The sequence below is a fragment of the Coenobita brevimanus genome, chromosome 22, assembly GCF_032717465.1.
Source record: "Coenobita brevimanus isolate Jiangsu-jjx chromosome 22, ASM3271746v2, whole genome shotgun sequence".
NCBI lineage: Eukaryota > Metazoa > Arthropoda > Malacostraca > Decapoda > Coenobitidae > Coenobita > Coenobita brevimanus.
In genome coordinates, this window is record NC_136975.1 from 45,780,197 (window position 1) to 45,793,254 (window position 13,058).

General features: G+C 39.1%; 2 protein-coding genes across 2 annotated transcripts in view; both read left to right on the forward strand.

Annotated features, from left to right (window-relative positions):
• Nucleotides 1-5,301: 5,301 nt before the first annotated feature.
• Nucleotides 5,302-7,707, forward strand: Aduk (unc-51 like kinase 3 homolog Aduk). The gene is made up of 2 exons (XM_080266820.1): nucleotides 5,302-6,247; nucleotides 6,582-7,707. The coding sequence occupies exons 1-2, from the start codon at nucleotides 5,337-5,339 to the stop codon at nucleotides 7,129-7,131; spliced, it is 1,461 nt and encodes a 486-aa protein (XP_080122946.1). The 5' UTR covers nucleotides 5,302-5,336; the 3' UTR covers nucleotides 7,132-7,707.
• Nucleotides 7,708-10,611: 2,904 nt separating this feature from the next.
• LOC145392504 ((E3-independent) E2 ubiquitin-conjugating enzyme UBE2O) overlaps nucleotides 10,612-13,058 on the forward strand; it is a 55,573-nt gene continuing 53,126 nt past the window's right edge. Inside the window, exon 1 of the mRNA XM_080266894.1 lies at nucleotides 10,612-10,821. Coding sequence (XP_080123020.1) covers nucleotides 10,612-10,821 — 210 coding nt within the window. The remainder of the gene's footprint in view (nucleotides 10,822-13,058) is intronic.

The window sequence follows — 13,058 nt, forward strand, 5'->3', positions numbered from 1 at the left end:
TCTCTCTTTGGTCTGATCCCATATACGTCACCAAAGGGACGGAGTTACCCTTCCCCAGTTTTTTGTGTGTATCGATCGTGTGGGATAGGCTGGCATGTTAAATTACACAAAAGCACAGTCGTGCGGCATAGGTCTTTAAGGGTTAATTACGATAATCTTAACAGTGTTGTAAGAAAAAAACTTAGTAGTGTTTTGGCCTATTGCTTTAGAAATTTCATCAGGAGTTAAAGCCAGGAATTACACAACATAGGCAACAGTAGAACTAAGTTAATGATCAAATTCAGATCTATAAATACAGCCCATTTGCGTAATACGCGAGTTTTTACGACACCAAATGACTAGAGCGCGACGAGGGGGTGAAAAAATTAAATAATTGGTAGTGCGTGAGGTGGTTTTGAAAATGCAAAATCGGGGCAGCAAAGTGAGCTGAATCCGGTGTCACGTCGCAGAGCACGACCTACTCTTGTAGAGCACGCAAGAAAGTTACCTGTATCACTGTCACAAGCCATGTCCATGGATAATAAAATGAAAGCAAAATCCTGGCAGCCTTTGAGGAGTTTAAAGATCAAGTGACAATGAACGAAAACTGTACAGTGAGAGCTCAGGTGGTTCTAGATGCCATAGAAAACAGCCTCTGTTACTTCCAAGACAGGTATGCCAAGGAAGTGAACCAAAGGCAATAGACTCTGATCACCACCTTCTTTACTCCACCACACCAAAAAGAAGATCCAGTGTCCTTGACATGAGCTGAGGATGTTGACGATGGTGCATTTGTTGTGTCTGCCTTGGTCTTTGAGAGGTTCGTGATTGATGTGGAGCGTGTTGGTGGTGGTGGTGTGATGGAGTTGCATGGTCTGGAGAGTGTTGTGTCTGGGGCACCGTAACTGCCTCACTCTGCCATGGAACCCGATCTTTTCAAGTCAACGAAGCCTTCCCTGCAAAGGTTTTAAGGTAAGGGGCTATTGAGTGGGTTATACTTACTGTGTACATGTATAATGACCTATAATACATAGGCGAAAAGACAGACTAGGGGCCAAGGAAGTGACTCTTGAGACAGCCACCCCACGAATAACAATTTTCCCCATAAGGTATGTTATTTGTAAAGCGTGAAATTTCTAGAGAGCAAGGTCTTCTATTGCCCAAATTCTTGCATATTAAATGAGTGGACTAACAATATCACTATCTGTTTAGAGTGTGTCTAACCGACATGTTCATAAGTTTCAGGAAGTTCCTGTTGGAGATACAGTGCTCACTTGTAGTATTGTTGAAGAGTACAGTATATTTCTTCCCTGCCTCATGCAGGCAGTGATTTCATTTCTGTATTTTAGCAGACAATGCAGATTTTGTTACTGTGGATAAAGCATTATTTTTTATTGTGCCTCTACAGTGTATCAAGCAAGAAAAGTTTATGTTGTTCATTTGTACGATAGTACAGTAATCTCTTATTGCTTCAGGGTTTTGAATGAAGGGAAAACATTATTTAGATTGTGCACAAAGGTATAATTTGTTATTCCATGTGTGTTTTAAATTAAGAGAAAACTTTATAATGATCACATGCATTATATTTTTCACTGTGTATCAGGTAATTTTAGCACCACCTGATGTGGCCAGTAGGATTTTTATGATGGTACAGATCTTGTTTGTAATGCATTTCAGTGGGTCATTTTTACTGTACAGGGTTTGTATTGTATAATGTATATAGCACTCTACTCTGGTATTTTTGTAGAGTACTGAAAGTGATTTAATAAAAGAAATAATGATAATATTGTAGTCTTCAGTGTATGGCTGATTGTGATGATGCTGTATGAAGGTAATTCTTAATGAGCGGTAAGTACCACAGTGTTTCTCAGTCGTCATGGCACCTTCTGGCTAAATTGTTAGAATGCCCCAGCAGGAGTGATGGCCTTATACAGTAGAGGTATGATCTCCAAGAAGTGAGTGGAGGTTTATTGATTATAAAACATAGTATGACCTCTCAAATTTGAACATCCATCTTCCAGAAACCTATATTTTTTACATTATTTTTTGTTCAGTGGGAGGGTATCATCATCAGTCCTCACACAATTAGTGCATAGTTATTTGAAGACAAAGCTTATATATGGAAAAGTATAGCAACAGATAGTACATTACATTACCAATACAAGATATTGCGTTTGCTGTTCACGATACTGCCAGCTATTTTTATTTGATTGGGCAAGCTTGGGCTGATGATGATGATTATCAAAAGTTATCAGTATGATTCTACTTCCCAAAATAATAGTTTTCCATAAAGCCTTTTGACTTGGGCGTCTTGGATTTAAGAGTTTGTACTGTATAATAAAGGGAAGTCTGCTGGTCATCTGACCTTAAATGTGCTGGAATACTATAGCTTAGCCTCAAGTGCTGGAGAGGGACAGCTTTAAGTCCTGGCACTGATATAACTAAGTGACTTTGTTGCCCAGTTATATAAATGACCCTCAACTCCCATCCTGGTCTCTGAAAGAAGGATGGTAGACAGCAGAAGGGTAACCAGCTTGCAGTCCACTGGATTCACATTCAGATGAGTCAGGGTACAACAGCCTACCTTCAGGCCTGCAAAGATGTAATATAGGGCTGGCTGTTGCAGTATGCCATACAGGATAGCTACAAAAAAAAAAAAGTGACTTTTCTATGACTGCATTTTTTTTTTTTTTTTTTTTTTTTTTTTTTTTTTTTTCCCCCCCACCCCACTTCTCTTTATGCATATGTTTTGTATATCTGACCACCCTTTCTTTACCAAAAATGTATGTGCAGATGTTAGATGTGTGAGAGAGGCATGATTCTGGGGGCATGAATGGTGTGTTAATGAGTGTCAAGCCCATTTCTTTAGGTTTGCTGGTGATAGGTCTCCCTCTTTCCTGCTTTGTCATTCACTGTTTTTTTTGGACTGTACCATACCTCATCCTTAGGTGGGAAAAGAAGTCAAGATGATGGCATTTTCATTTGCTCTGTTTCCCAGCCTCCATGCATTACACATGATCAGACTAATCCAACATATTTCTTCATGGTATTATACCTGTTTATCCACATGCAGACACACCATGATACATGATCACCTGGTACCTGATGAATTGACTCCACAGCATGTCATGGTGAAATTTTTGCATCCCACCTGACTTGATGGCACCGATTTATCAGTGAAACTCTGCTGCCCAGTCATGTAAGCATCTCAACATATTTCCCAAATGGAGGATGGTGGACTGCAGAAGGACAGCTTTAGCTTGGAGTCTGCTTTATTCATGTTCAGATAAGCTTGGGCTATAGCCACAAGAACAGTAACCCATTTCTTACCAAGTTTACTCATATCTTACTATCAAATGTTGGTTTCAGAGGGAAGTCTCCTATGCATTTACTGCTGGTATCTGTAATTTTTCTCGAGTTCCAGTGTTTTCTGAAATTGCAGAACTTGCTGTTACTGCCTTATCTACTGTGTTAATTGAAGGTACTGTACTAGCAGTCCTTCCTCAGCCCCTTCAGTACAGTGAGGTCTTCTGTTTTATTCCTGCCATCAGACAGTTTTATTTAGCTTTGGAGAGACTTTGAAGTGGTTGACATATGTATAGCCATCATCAGCCTCTTCACATCTAGAGATCTGGCCCAAGTTCAGAATTGCTTGGTGGTAACAAAAATAAGGAGGGGGGGGGAAGAGTAATAAGAATTAAAGTCTAGAATCTGAAGGTAAAACATTACTTTTAGTGAAACAAGTTTGCGAGATTTACTGTTGGCTCATGTTTCCCTCGTGATCCTCAGGAGTGAAAGTGAGGACATGACAGTGCATTGTGGGTTTTGTTGGTGGGCACTACTGTACTTCCAGCCCTACAGTGAGTCACTTAGTCTGTACAGCCTCCGTCTGTGACCACCTGGGCTGGAGATGAGAAGGTTACTTGGGTTTCTCCATACATTGCCCATCATGTGACTGTTTTGGCTCTAACTTTATACAGTATGTTGTCCAACTACTTTTCTCTTTTCCTTGTCCAAGTAGGCACTGTACGTTAGGGAGTGCTGGGAAGGCAAGTTAGTGTGGGAGAGGTAGAACACAGTAGGGCAAGGTCAACAGGATCAATAAATGTGGATCTTTGTAGATCCTTCTGGTAGGTAGGAACACACTGTCTACTCACTTGAGTGCTGCCATCAGATTACATAATGTCAAGCCAAATGGTTTATCTTGGGGAAAAAAGTTTACCATACAGGGTGGCTCAGTGGTAGAGTGCCTGACTTGAGACCAAAGGGTTAAGAGTTCACACCCTGTGTGGGTAGTTGCCCTGCTGGGAGAGGTAGCGCGCTCCTGCCACCTAGCGGGGCTATATGATCTGTCATGGTCTAGCTCGGAGAATTTCCCTTGTAAAAAATTAAATATATATATATATATATATATATATATATATATATATATATATATATATAATATGCTGTATATCATATGGGTTGTAACCATACAGATCGTAAAAGGGATTATATCAAAAAGATATATGGGGTTTATCACAGCAATGCTTATGGATGAGCAGCCTGTCACCTGAGAGACCCCAGGTCCCTATGTGTTTGGTGGGGCACTAAAGATTTGTATGAAAAACAGGTATCCTCTGGATCCCACCTCACCCATTAAGAAGCATAAGATTCAAGATAATACGGTGGTTCTTACAACATTATATCCACTTCCAGGAGGGGGCAGGGTGGCTTAGTGGTGGAGTGCCTGACTTGAGACCGAAGGGTCCAGAGTTCGTCCCCCACCCGTGTAGCAGCCCTGCTGGGAGAGGTAGCGCTCTCCCGTCACCTAGCGGGGCTAAATGATCTATCAAGGTCTAGCTCGGGGGAATTCATTTCCCCATATAAGAAATTTTACAAATTCCATTTCTAGGAGATTACCATCACGATATGTCTATATATCGTGATTACCATTTCCCTTATGAGAGGAATTTTGATTTGCACACCACCACTCTTGCTTCATGAATTTTCCTGTTCCTTATGGCTCTTTGGTGACGACCTGTCACCATCCCAGCACGTCTTATAGAATAGTAAGTACTCTTAACTTTCTCAATATTATCAAATCAAAGTGCGATGTATTTCCAGTCAAGTATTTCAATTAGCGTTTATTGCTATGTGTTTTATTATGCCTTAGATATATTCGCCCCGTTGAAATAATCATAGGAAAATGATACAGTAGGTGCTGAAATGGTATGGGTCACAAATTTAACTGAAAAATAATTCTTTTCGTTTTTTGCGTTATGTAGTAGGTAGTTTTAATGTTGTGGCAACACCGATTAGTAAACAAACCGACGTCAAAATATGTGAACTTGTTATCACGTTACTGTTATCAAGCAATGGCAGTCTCTACAAGAACACCTAAAATTCCGGACTATATATTTGCCGAGAAGATAGGCTCTGGAAGCTATGCAGATGTGTATAAAGCATATAAAAAGGGGAAAACAAGAGAAGTTGTGGCCATCAAATGTATTCTTCGAAGCAACCTCTCCAAATCATCGCTAGACAATTTGGAATCGGAAATTAAAATATTAAAGAGACTAAAGCATGAACATATCGTTGAAATGCAAGATTTTGTTTGGGATGATAAATACATATACATCATTATGGAGTACTGCAGTGGTGGGGATCTGTCTACCTTTGTGAAGTCAAGGCAAAGACTGGCAGAATCTGTTTGCCAAAGATTTCTGCAGCAACTGGCATCAGCATTAAAGTATATGAGAGAACAAAATGTCAGTCATTTGGATCTAAAGCCATCAAATATCTTGTTAAAGTCAAGGAGCAATCCTATCTTAAAAATAGGAGATTTTGGCCTTGCACAGCATATGCATGAAGAAGATACCAATAACATTGTAAAAGGAAGTCCCTTGTACATGGCTCCAGAGATTGCTTTGAAACACACATATGATGCCAAGGTTGATCTCTGGTCAGTTGGTGTAATACTGTACGAATGTCTGTTTGGAAAAGCACCATATTCATCCAAAACCATGAATGAGCTTGTTGAAAAAATAAAAAGAGATAAACCTATTGAAGTACCTTATGGAACAAATATTTCACCTGAGTGCAGAGATTTGCTACAGAGTTGTTTAGAGAGAGATGTTGAAAAAAGGATAGACTTTGAAAGGTTTTTTTCACATCCATTTGTGGACCTGGAGCACAAGCCAGGTCCAGAGAGTATGGCAAAGGCAACAGAGCTTCTGACAACTGCAGTCAACTATGATGAATGTCAGGAGTATGAGCAAGCCTTCAGGTAGGTCCATTTTTTCTTCCTTAGTGTTGTGTTCTTTAGAAGGAAGCTTGAATTAATTGTAACTGATATATATTTGATTTTGCCGTCCAGTGTTAGGACATGAATGTATGATACGAGGGAAAAACTGAAGTTTCATTGTGCGTTCATAGAAGAAAAGCGGGAGAAAAATTTATTTAGGCTTTTGATTTCGAGATTCCAAATACCTAATATCTGTTGTAAAAGTATGGTAAAAAAAAAAAAAAATGCATCTATATGACTGCAAAAGGAAACTTAATTTTACCAAGATAAATATTAACATTAAAAATATAATCTCAATATTTGCTTTTTCTTTCAGACACTACTGTGAAGCCTTACAGTTCCTGGTACCAGTTCTACATGTTGAGGGTAATGCAGCAAAAAGAGTTGCCCTAAGGAAAAAGATAACAGAATACATGAAGCGAACAGAAGAACTGAAGAGACTAATCAGCAGTGATAATGAAAGTATCAGCAACATCAAAATTCCAGAATTTAACCGCGAGGAGTCAGTGAAAGTGACTGAATACAAAGGAAATCGTGAAGAACTGATTAGACTGACAGCAACGACACCTCAGATACAGGCAGCCATTGAGATTGCTGCATCTGGTGATCTGTATGTTCAGGAGGGAAATTACCAGCTGGCTTTTGAGAAGTATGAGATGGCACTGGGAAAGCTATTGGACCTGATGCAAAAGGAGCCCAAGGGACACAGAAAGGATCTTCTACGAGAGGAGATCTCACGTTGGATGACTCAAGCAGAACAGCTCAAGGAAATTATGAATGGTGGAAATAATGGTGGAGCAGCTCAAGCTCAGGAGATGGTTGAGGCATATCCTGTAACAGATGATAAGAGCTGTTCACTTCAGTAACCAACCTCCAGTACTTGCATTGCTGCCATTTTCACATACTGTACTTAACCCCTTGAAACCAGTGAATTCTCTGTTTTTCAGTTTATAGTCAAATGTCTGTATCTGGGCTACAAAAAAAATCAGCTTCATGTCATTTAGTCCATTGCCATCAGGCCACCCTCAACTTACATCCCCTTACTTATATACCTCTCCACGCCATCCCTCCATCTCTTCCTTGGTCTTCCCCTTCCCCTCCTTCACTCAGTGTCACATGCGAGTAGTGTTCCAATCCATCTCTCTACATGGCAAAACCATCTCAAGGTACAGTAACTCTTGTAATGCTTTCCAGTACACCCACACCATCATCAGAATGCTCCACTTCACTGGTAACCTCTTTGTTTATTATTATTACTCCCAGACAAGTTTCTTTGGCCTAACTCAGGAAAGGATAACCTCGCATAGAAAGGCATATAGTAGTTCTTTCAGTCCAGTTACTGTACTTTATTATCTTCAGTTGATTTTATTCAGTTTAGGGAGAAAAAGTCAGGTTAAGAAGGAGTTAATGAAGACGAACTTCATTACCAGTTAGTAGAATTAGTATAAAAAAATAAATTGGATTGAAGGGGTTAATTATTTGTGATGCAAGTATTGTATGTGTGTGTGCTGTTATTTTTTTTTAATAGCATGAATATGACTTTACAAGAAAGTTTTTCAGATGCCGACGAAAGAAAGCTTTAATTATCTTTTATTATAAAAATGCTTCATATCTTAATAACCTGTATTTCTGGCTAGTATTGATTATTATAAGCGTTAAGGGATGCTGGTACAGTACTTTTGATACTGTGCCCAGCTAGTGTATTATACAGCTGTGTTATGTATAGTAAAGTTTAGCGTACTATAATATTTTCTGTTTTATATGTAAAAACAGTGGCAGATATCAGATTTCAGAGATTTACCTTTTTCCAATTGTCTTGTTTATCATTTGTTGGCCATAATTATGCCATATCTCAGGTAGAAGTTTCCTTTGGTAAAGTACTCAATAGTTGTTTCTGGTGATGAAGAATTGTTACTCTACCCAGGTATTGTGTGTGTGTGTGTGTGTGGTGTAAATGGTGACGCCTTCAAATCTGGTGATATCTCTTGATAATATATTAGTTGATTTTGTGTGTGTTAATACAGGTTTATTTCACCATATCATATGGTTAATTCTTGCTACCACAATGCTGTAGTTATTTTACCATTAGATGGCCCAGTTTTTTTTCTTTTTGCAGCATAATTCATGTACCTCATAGGCAGAAAAAGACATTGCTATAGCTCAGCTTCCTTTCCATTTAACTTTTTCATGACTAATATCATATTCTAGTGTTAACTTTTCTTACAACTCAGCATTCAAGATGGAGAGACAATTTTAGGCAGAGTTAAAGTTAAAAGAATGCAACAGATTTTATTCACCGGAGGGTGGACTTCTTGAACTGGAGGTGTTAGATATAGCCTTCATCATTCCATTGAACACAGTATGAGAGGTTGTTCATAAGTTAAATATAATAGTTTAGTGTCAGTACGAATACAGTATGGTAAATAAAAAAAAGACCACTGGATTCAAGGGGTTACAGGATCCGAACATGTGAACTAGGACTCCCCATCATTATATTGGCTTTGGGGTGAGATATCTCCACCACCCAGCACTTGTAAGAAGTCATGTATAGTCAGAGGCAAAATTTTACATAATTAAAATCCACACTTCACACTTTCCTCTTTTGACAAATACGGAATTCTTAAGCTGTGAGAGGTTTGGCATTTTTGTCAGCAGATGATTCTGTTTTGATATAATGAAGCAGGGAGGAAAGTAAGGGATATGTGTGAAGTAAGCGAGGGATATGTGTATAGTAGACCCTGTGGAACAGTAGACTTTTTGACTGTACCACATGAAAGGGGGAGTGAGAGTTTATCAGGGACTTATTTTTTCCTCTGATTTGTGTCCCTAAAGGTTTCAATGGGCCATGCTTTGCATACCTCATTACTATATGGATGTAGGAAATGGGGTTGAAATGCTATTGCTGATGTGGTTGTTTTATGATATTTCTGTAAATGATTGCTGTACTTGATCTTTTCTGAGTTGCAGGAAAATTGCATCATATTTCAAAAGAATGTCATAGCTTGTTGCCAGTCACTCAACATCATTTTTTTTTTTTTAATACCCATTAGAACTGTTTTTCTTTATTCATCTTGTCATAATCATCACTATCTTCATTGGCTTACTTCCTCCTGGGAATCTTCCAACAGGGGATGGTCATGACTATTATAGTGGAGGCTATAATGTTTGAAATTGTTTTTCATTCTGTATAGATGATTATTGCTTCCAGTGCCTTGCAGAGTTTGTATCTTGTGTTATAATATTGTATAAAACTTTATTTTTTTATATGTAGGTAAATTTATTGTCAGTGATAAGTGGAATGTCTATTGTGGTGTAACAAAAGATGACTGTATAGTATTTTTAAAAAGTTTCAGATTACCTTCCACCAAATGTAATCTACTAGGATGTAATCACTAATGTATACTAAACTTTAAGTATGTAGGTTCACAGTGGGACATTACAATTTTGATGTTATGCAGTATATTAATAGTCCACTTACAGTCAGTAAACTTCGAAATGTAGGTTTTGGCAGATAAGTACTGTATTTTCATGTAAGAAGCCGGGATTACAGTAGTATGTTACTTTTTATTTGTTTATTGATCCGATTATCGTATTACCCTGTGTAATTTAATATTAAAACTTTAATAAACTCGTAAGTGTACTTTTACTTCAAAACATTCATTACAATAGAGTGACCCGTCATTCTGTACATTTCATAATGGTGAATAACGTCTACTTGATGTGGCATTGTGTACGTGTACGGTGCTCTGTAACAGGTGTTACATTGTTCTCCCACGTTCTGTACCTCCCCCCCCCCCACATCTTTACCTGCACATATTGGGCAATTCGACAAGTGACGAAACCATTTATTGCTTTAAAAAATAAAAAGCCTCTATACATGATGCAGCTACTTTCAAATAGTTTCAATGAAAAGTGTACGTAGGCCATATAATTAAGCTACGTAATGTAACAATAAAAATTATGGGATCACGTTTATAATCAGAAGAACAGCAGGTGGTTGTTAAACTGTGGTATTTCATTTGAATTGCGTGGGAAAGTGTGCATGTTCTTATTAGTGTTCAGTTTTAAGAAAAACAACCCACAATGGCAAAATGAAGCCGATGTGGGAATGGACCGAACATTGTAGTTTCCATTTGCTCTTCTGTCACTGATCGTGTCGTCTGCTGGTGTATTCTATAGTCTTCGCGAAATATTTTCTTCCCATAAAATGTGAAGCCTATGTTATTCTCGTTAGTGCTCTAAAACAAGATAAATAATTTTCTTGAAATAGGTTATTCTGAATAAAAGAGGTTAATTCAGAAATCGACTGCGGTGTAACATCTCGTCTGACTCATACACAGTCCAACATGGCGCAGGAGTATCAATACTTTTACGAAGATGAAGTCTATAGATTTAATAAAAAAGGAAATTTGGAGCTCGGAATGGTGCTTGAAAATGCAGAGTTTGTTTCTAGTGACGAGGAGTCGGATAATGATGAGGAAGACAAGGTCACCAAGGGTAGCATAAGGGTGGCATGGTACCCTAAAGGAGAGGAGCAAGTTCTGCCTGAGAGGAAGGTATGGTTATTATTTATGACAGTATGTTTTCCAGCATTTGTCCGCTCTTACTATTAGTTTGATGCAGCCTGAAGGGCCTGATAGGAGTATCTGTTTAGCATGACTCGAATTATCAAAGGCCGGTCTCACTTTAAAAATTATATATTTATAGTTTGCTTTTTTTAACTTTGGTAATGTACCTTTAATCCATCTATAATTGCCAGTGATTTTGACATTCCTTCATAAGCCTAGATTATAAACTAATTCAGAACATTTCTTTAAGTACTCCTGAGTCAGTGATGTTCTTCATGTTAATTATACATTGCTGTTAAGCCCATGACATAAACTCAACTGCTAAGTGTTTACAGATGGTACAGAAAGCATTGTCCTAAGTTAAGAAAGAGGTGTGATAACAACCAAGTATTACCGATCATGTACAATATTACCTAAATTGTGTAATATCCCACCCAGGGTATATCAGACACATTGTAAGCAATGTACTGTTTTAGCTGTCTCCCTCTGTGCTAAGGGATCTTTGTACGCATGTGTTAGGAGTGTGATGCTATATGCAGTGAAACATGGCCAGTAAAGGAAGAGGATAGTCCAGGGCTTAAACATACAGAAATGGCAGTGATTACGTGGATGTGTAATGTGTTCTTGAATTCAAGGCCTTGGGGGCTAGGATTGCAATTGAAGAGTTGAGAGGAAGGATGAGACTGGAATTTATGGCTGTTGTGATGAGGAGGGGTAGATTGATGTGGTTTGGGCATGCTGAGAAGGTGGAGGATGACACCTGGGTGCGGAAGGTGAGAAGTGTGAACGTCAGGGGGTGGGGTTGCTAGAAGCAGAGTGAAAAAGACCTGGATAGTATATGACTCATGCTACACTTTCATTTGTAATACAGACAGTAGGATACGTTGGAAAGAGGTGACCTCTTTGTTCCCAGAATGTGAAGTAGAGAGTGGTGGCTTGTGACACAGGAGTAGAATCCAAGGAAAACTCTGTATTTTTTCATTCAGCCCATGCTCAGCTTAACATTAAATCTATGTTTTTTTTTTTTTTTTTTTTTTTTTTTCATGTGATATGTTCTGGCTTTATGCTCATATCCATTGGAAATGACAAGTTTTGAGATATCTCCCCCCCCCCCATTCTGTCAGGTAAGTAAATTATAAGCCATTTTAGGCATCCTAGCCCCACACAACCTTCCTTAGACTTGGAGCAATTCAGTCCTAACCAGAACAAATTCCAACCTTACCTTAGTTACCGGTATCATCATTCCAGAAAAATAAGAGCAGGAATGTGAGAGTGTTTGTCACTCGCCATGACAAAATTGAGTTGCCTTGCACCAGCTGATGGTGATTGGTTGGAGTAAATCGCATGACTCGTCCTGGCTGGCAACAGGCAAGATTTTAAATGTTATCCCGCTGTCATTCATTTCCAGTGGAAATATAGTAGAAGAAAGGGCATTTGCACAGATGAGATTTAACTATAGAACCTTCCCCAAATACAGGAACAGGATCAGTTATGGGCTGAAACTAAAATAATACTGTGCCAAAAACTTAGAGTACTGTCAATGGCATGTTGGGGTGGGAGGGGAAGAATGGGTTGTTGCCTTCCTGTTGTATTCATAATTATCACTGTGATTCTGACTTCTTTTCCCTCCTAAAAATAAAGTGAGGTTGGGTCTGGAAAGCAAGGGAAGAAAACAGAGATAGAGCTATGAACAGCCTGCCCAGTGAAATGGGAGACACATTCATTCACTCACCATTCAAACCTTCAAAATCCAGGTGCTGCCTCACATTACCTACCAGGTAGTCAGTCCATCAGCTGGAAAAAAAAAAAAAGGTGCTCTTCCATGTACCGTACTCATCCAACCAACTCAGTCCTTGGATATGCAGCTGTAGTATTTTTCTGGCTGAGATAAGATGGACACCCCTGACTTGCTTTGTCCAGGGTCACCTTTGTGCAAGGTGTAGCACCCATTAGTCCACCAAAAAGGTAGTAAATGGGGGTTTACCATCATCCCATGAGGTACTACCATGGGAGTGATGTGGGTCCAGGGCCCAGTAACTAACCTTGCCCAGCACTCCCAGGTGGGAAACTCAGCCACATTTATAATCAGGTCTGAGCTGAGACTACCACTCATACATCTTGTGAACACAGCTTGTCTTTTTGGTGGCTATGCCCTCTTCATTTATCCTGTACCTCCCATGTGGAAGGGCCCTGTTCCAATCCTGGCAAGGCATTGGCTGGTACAG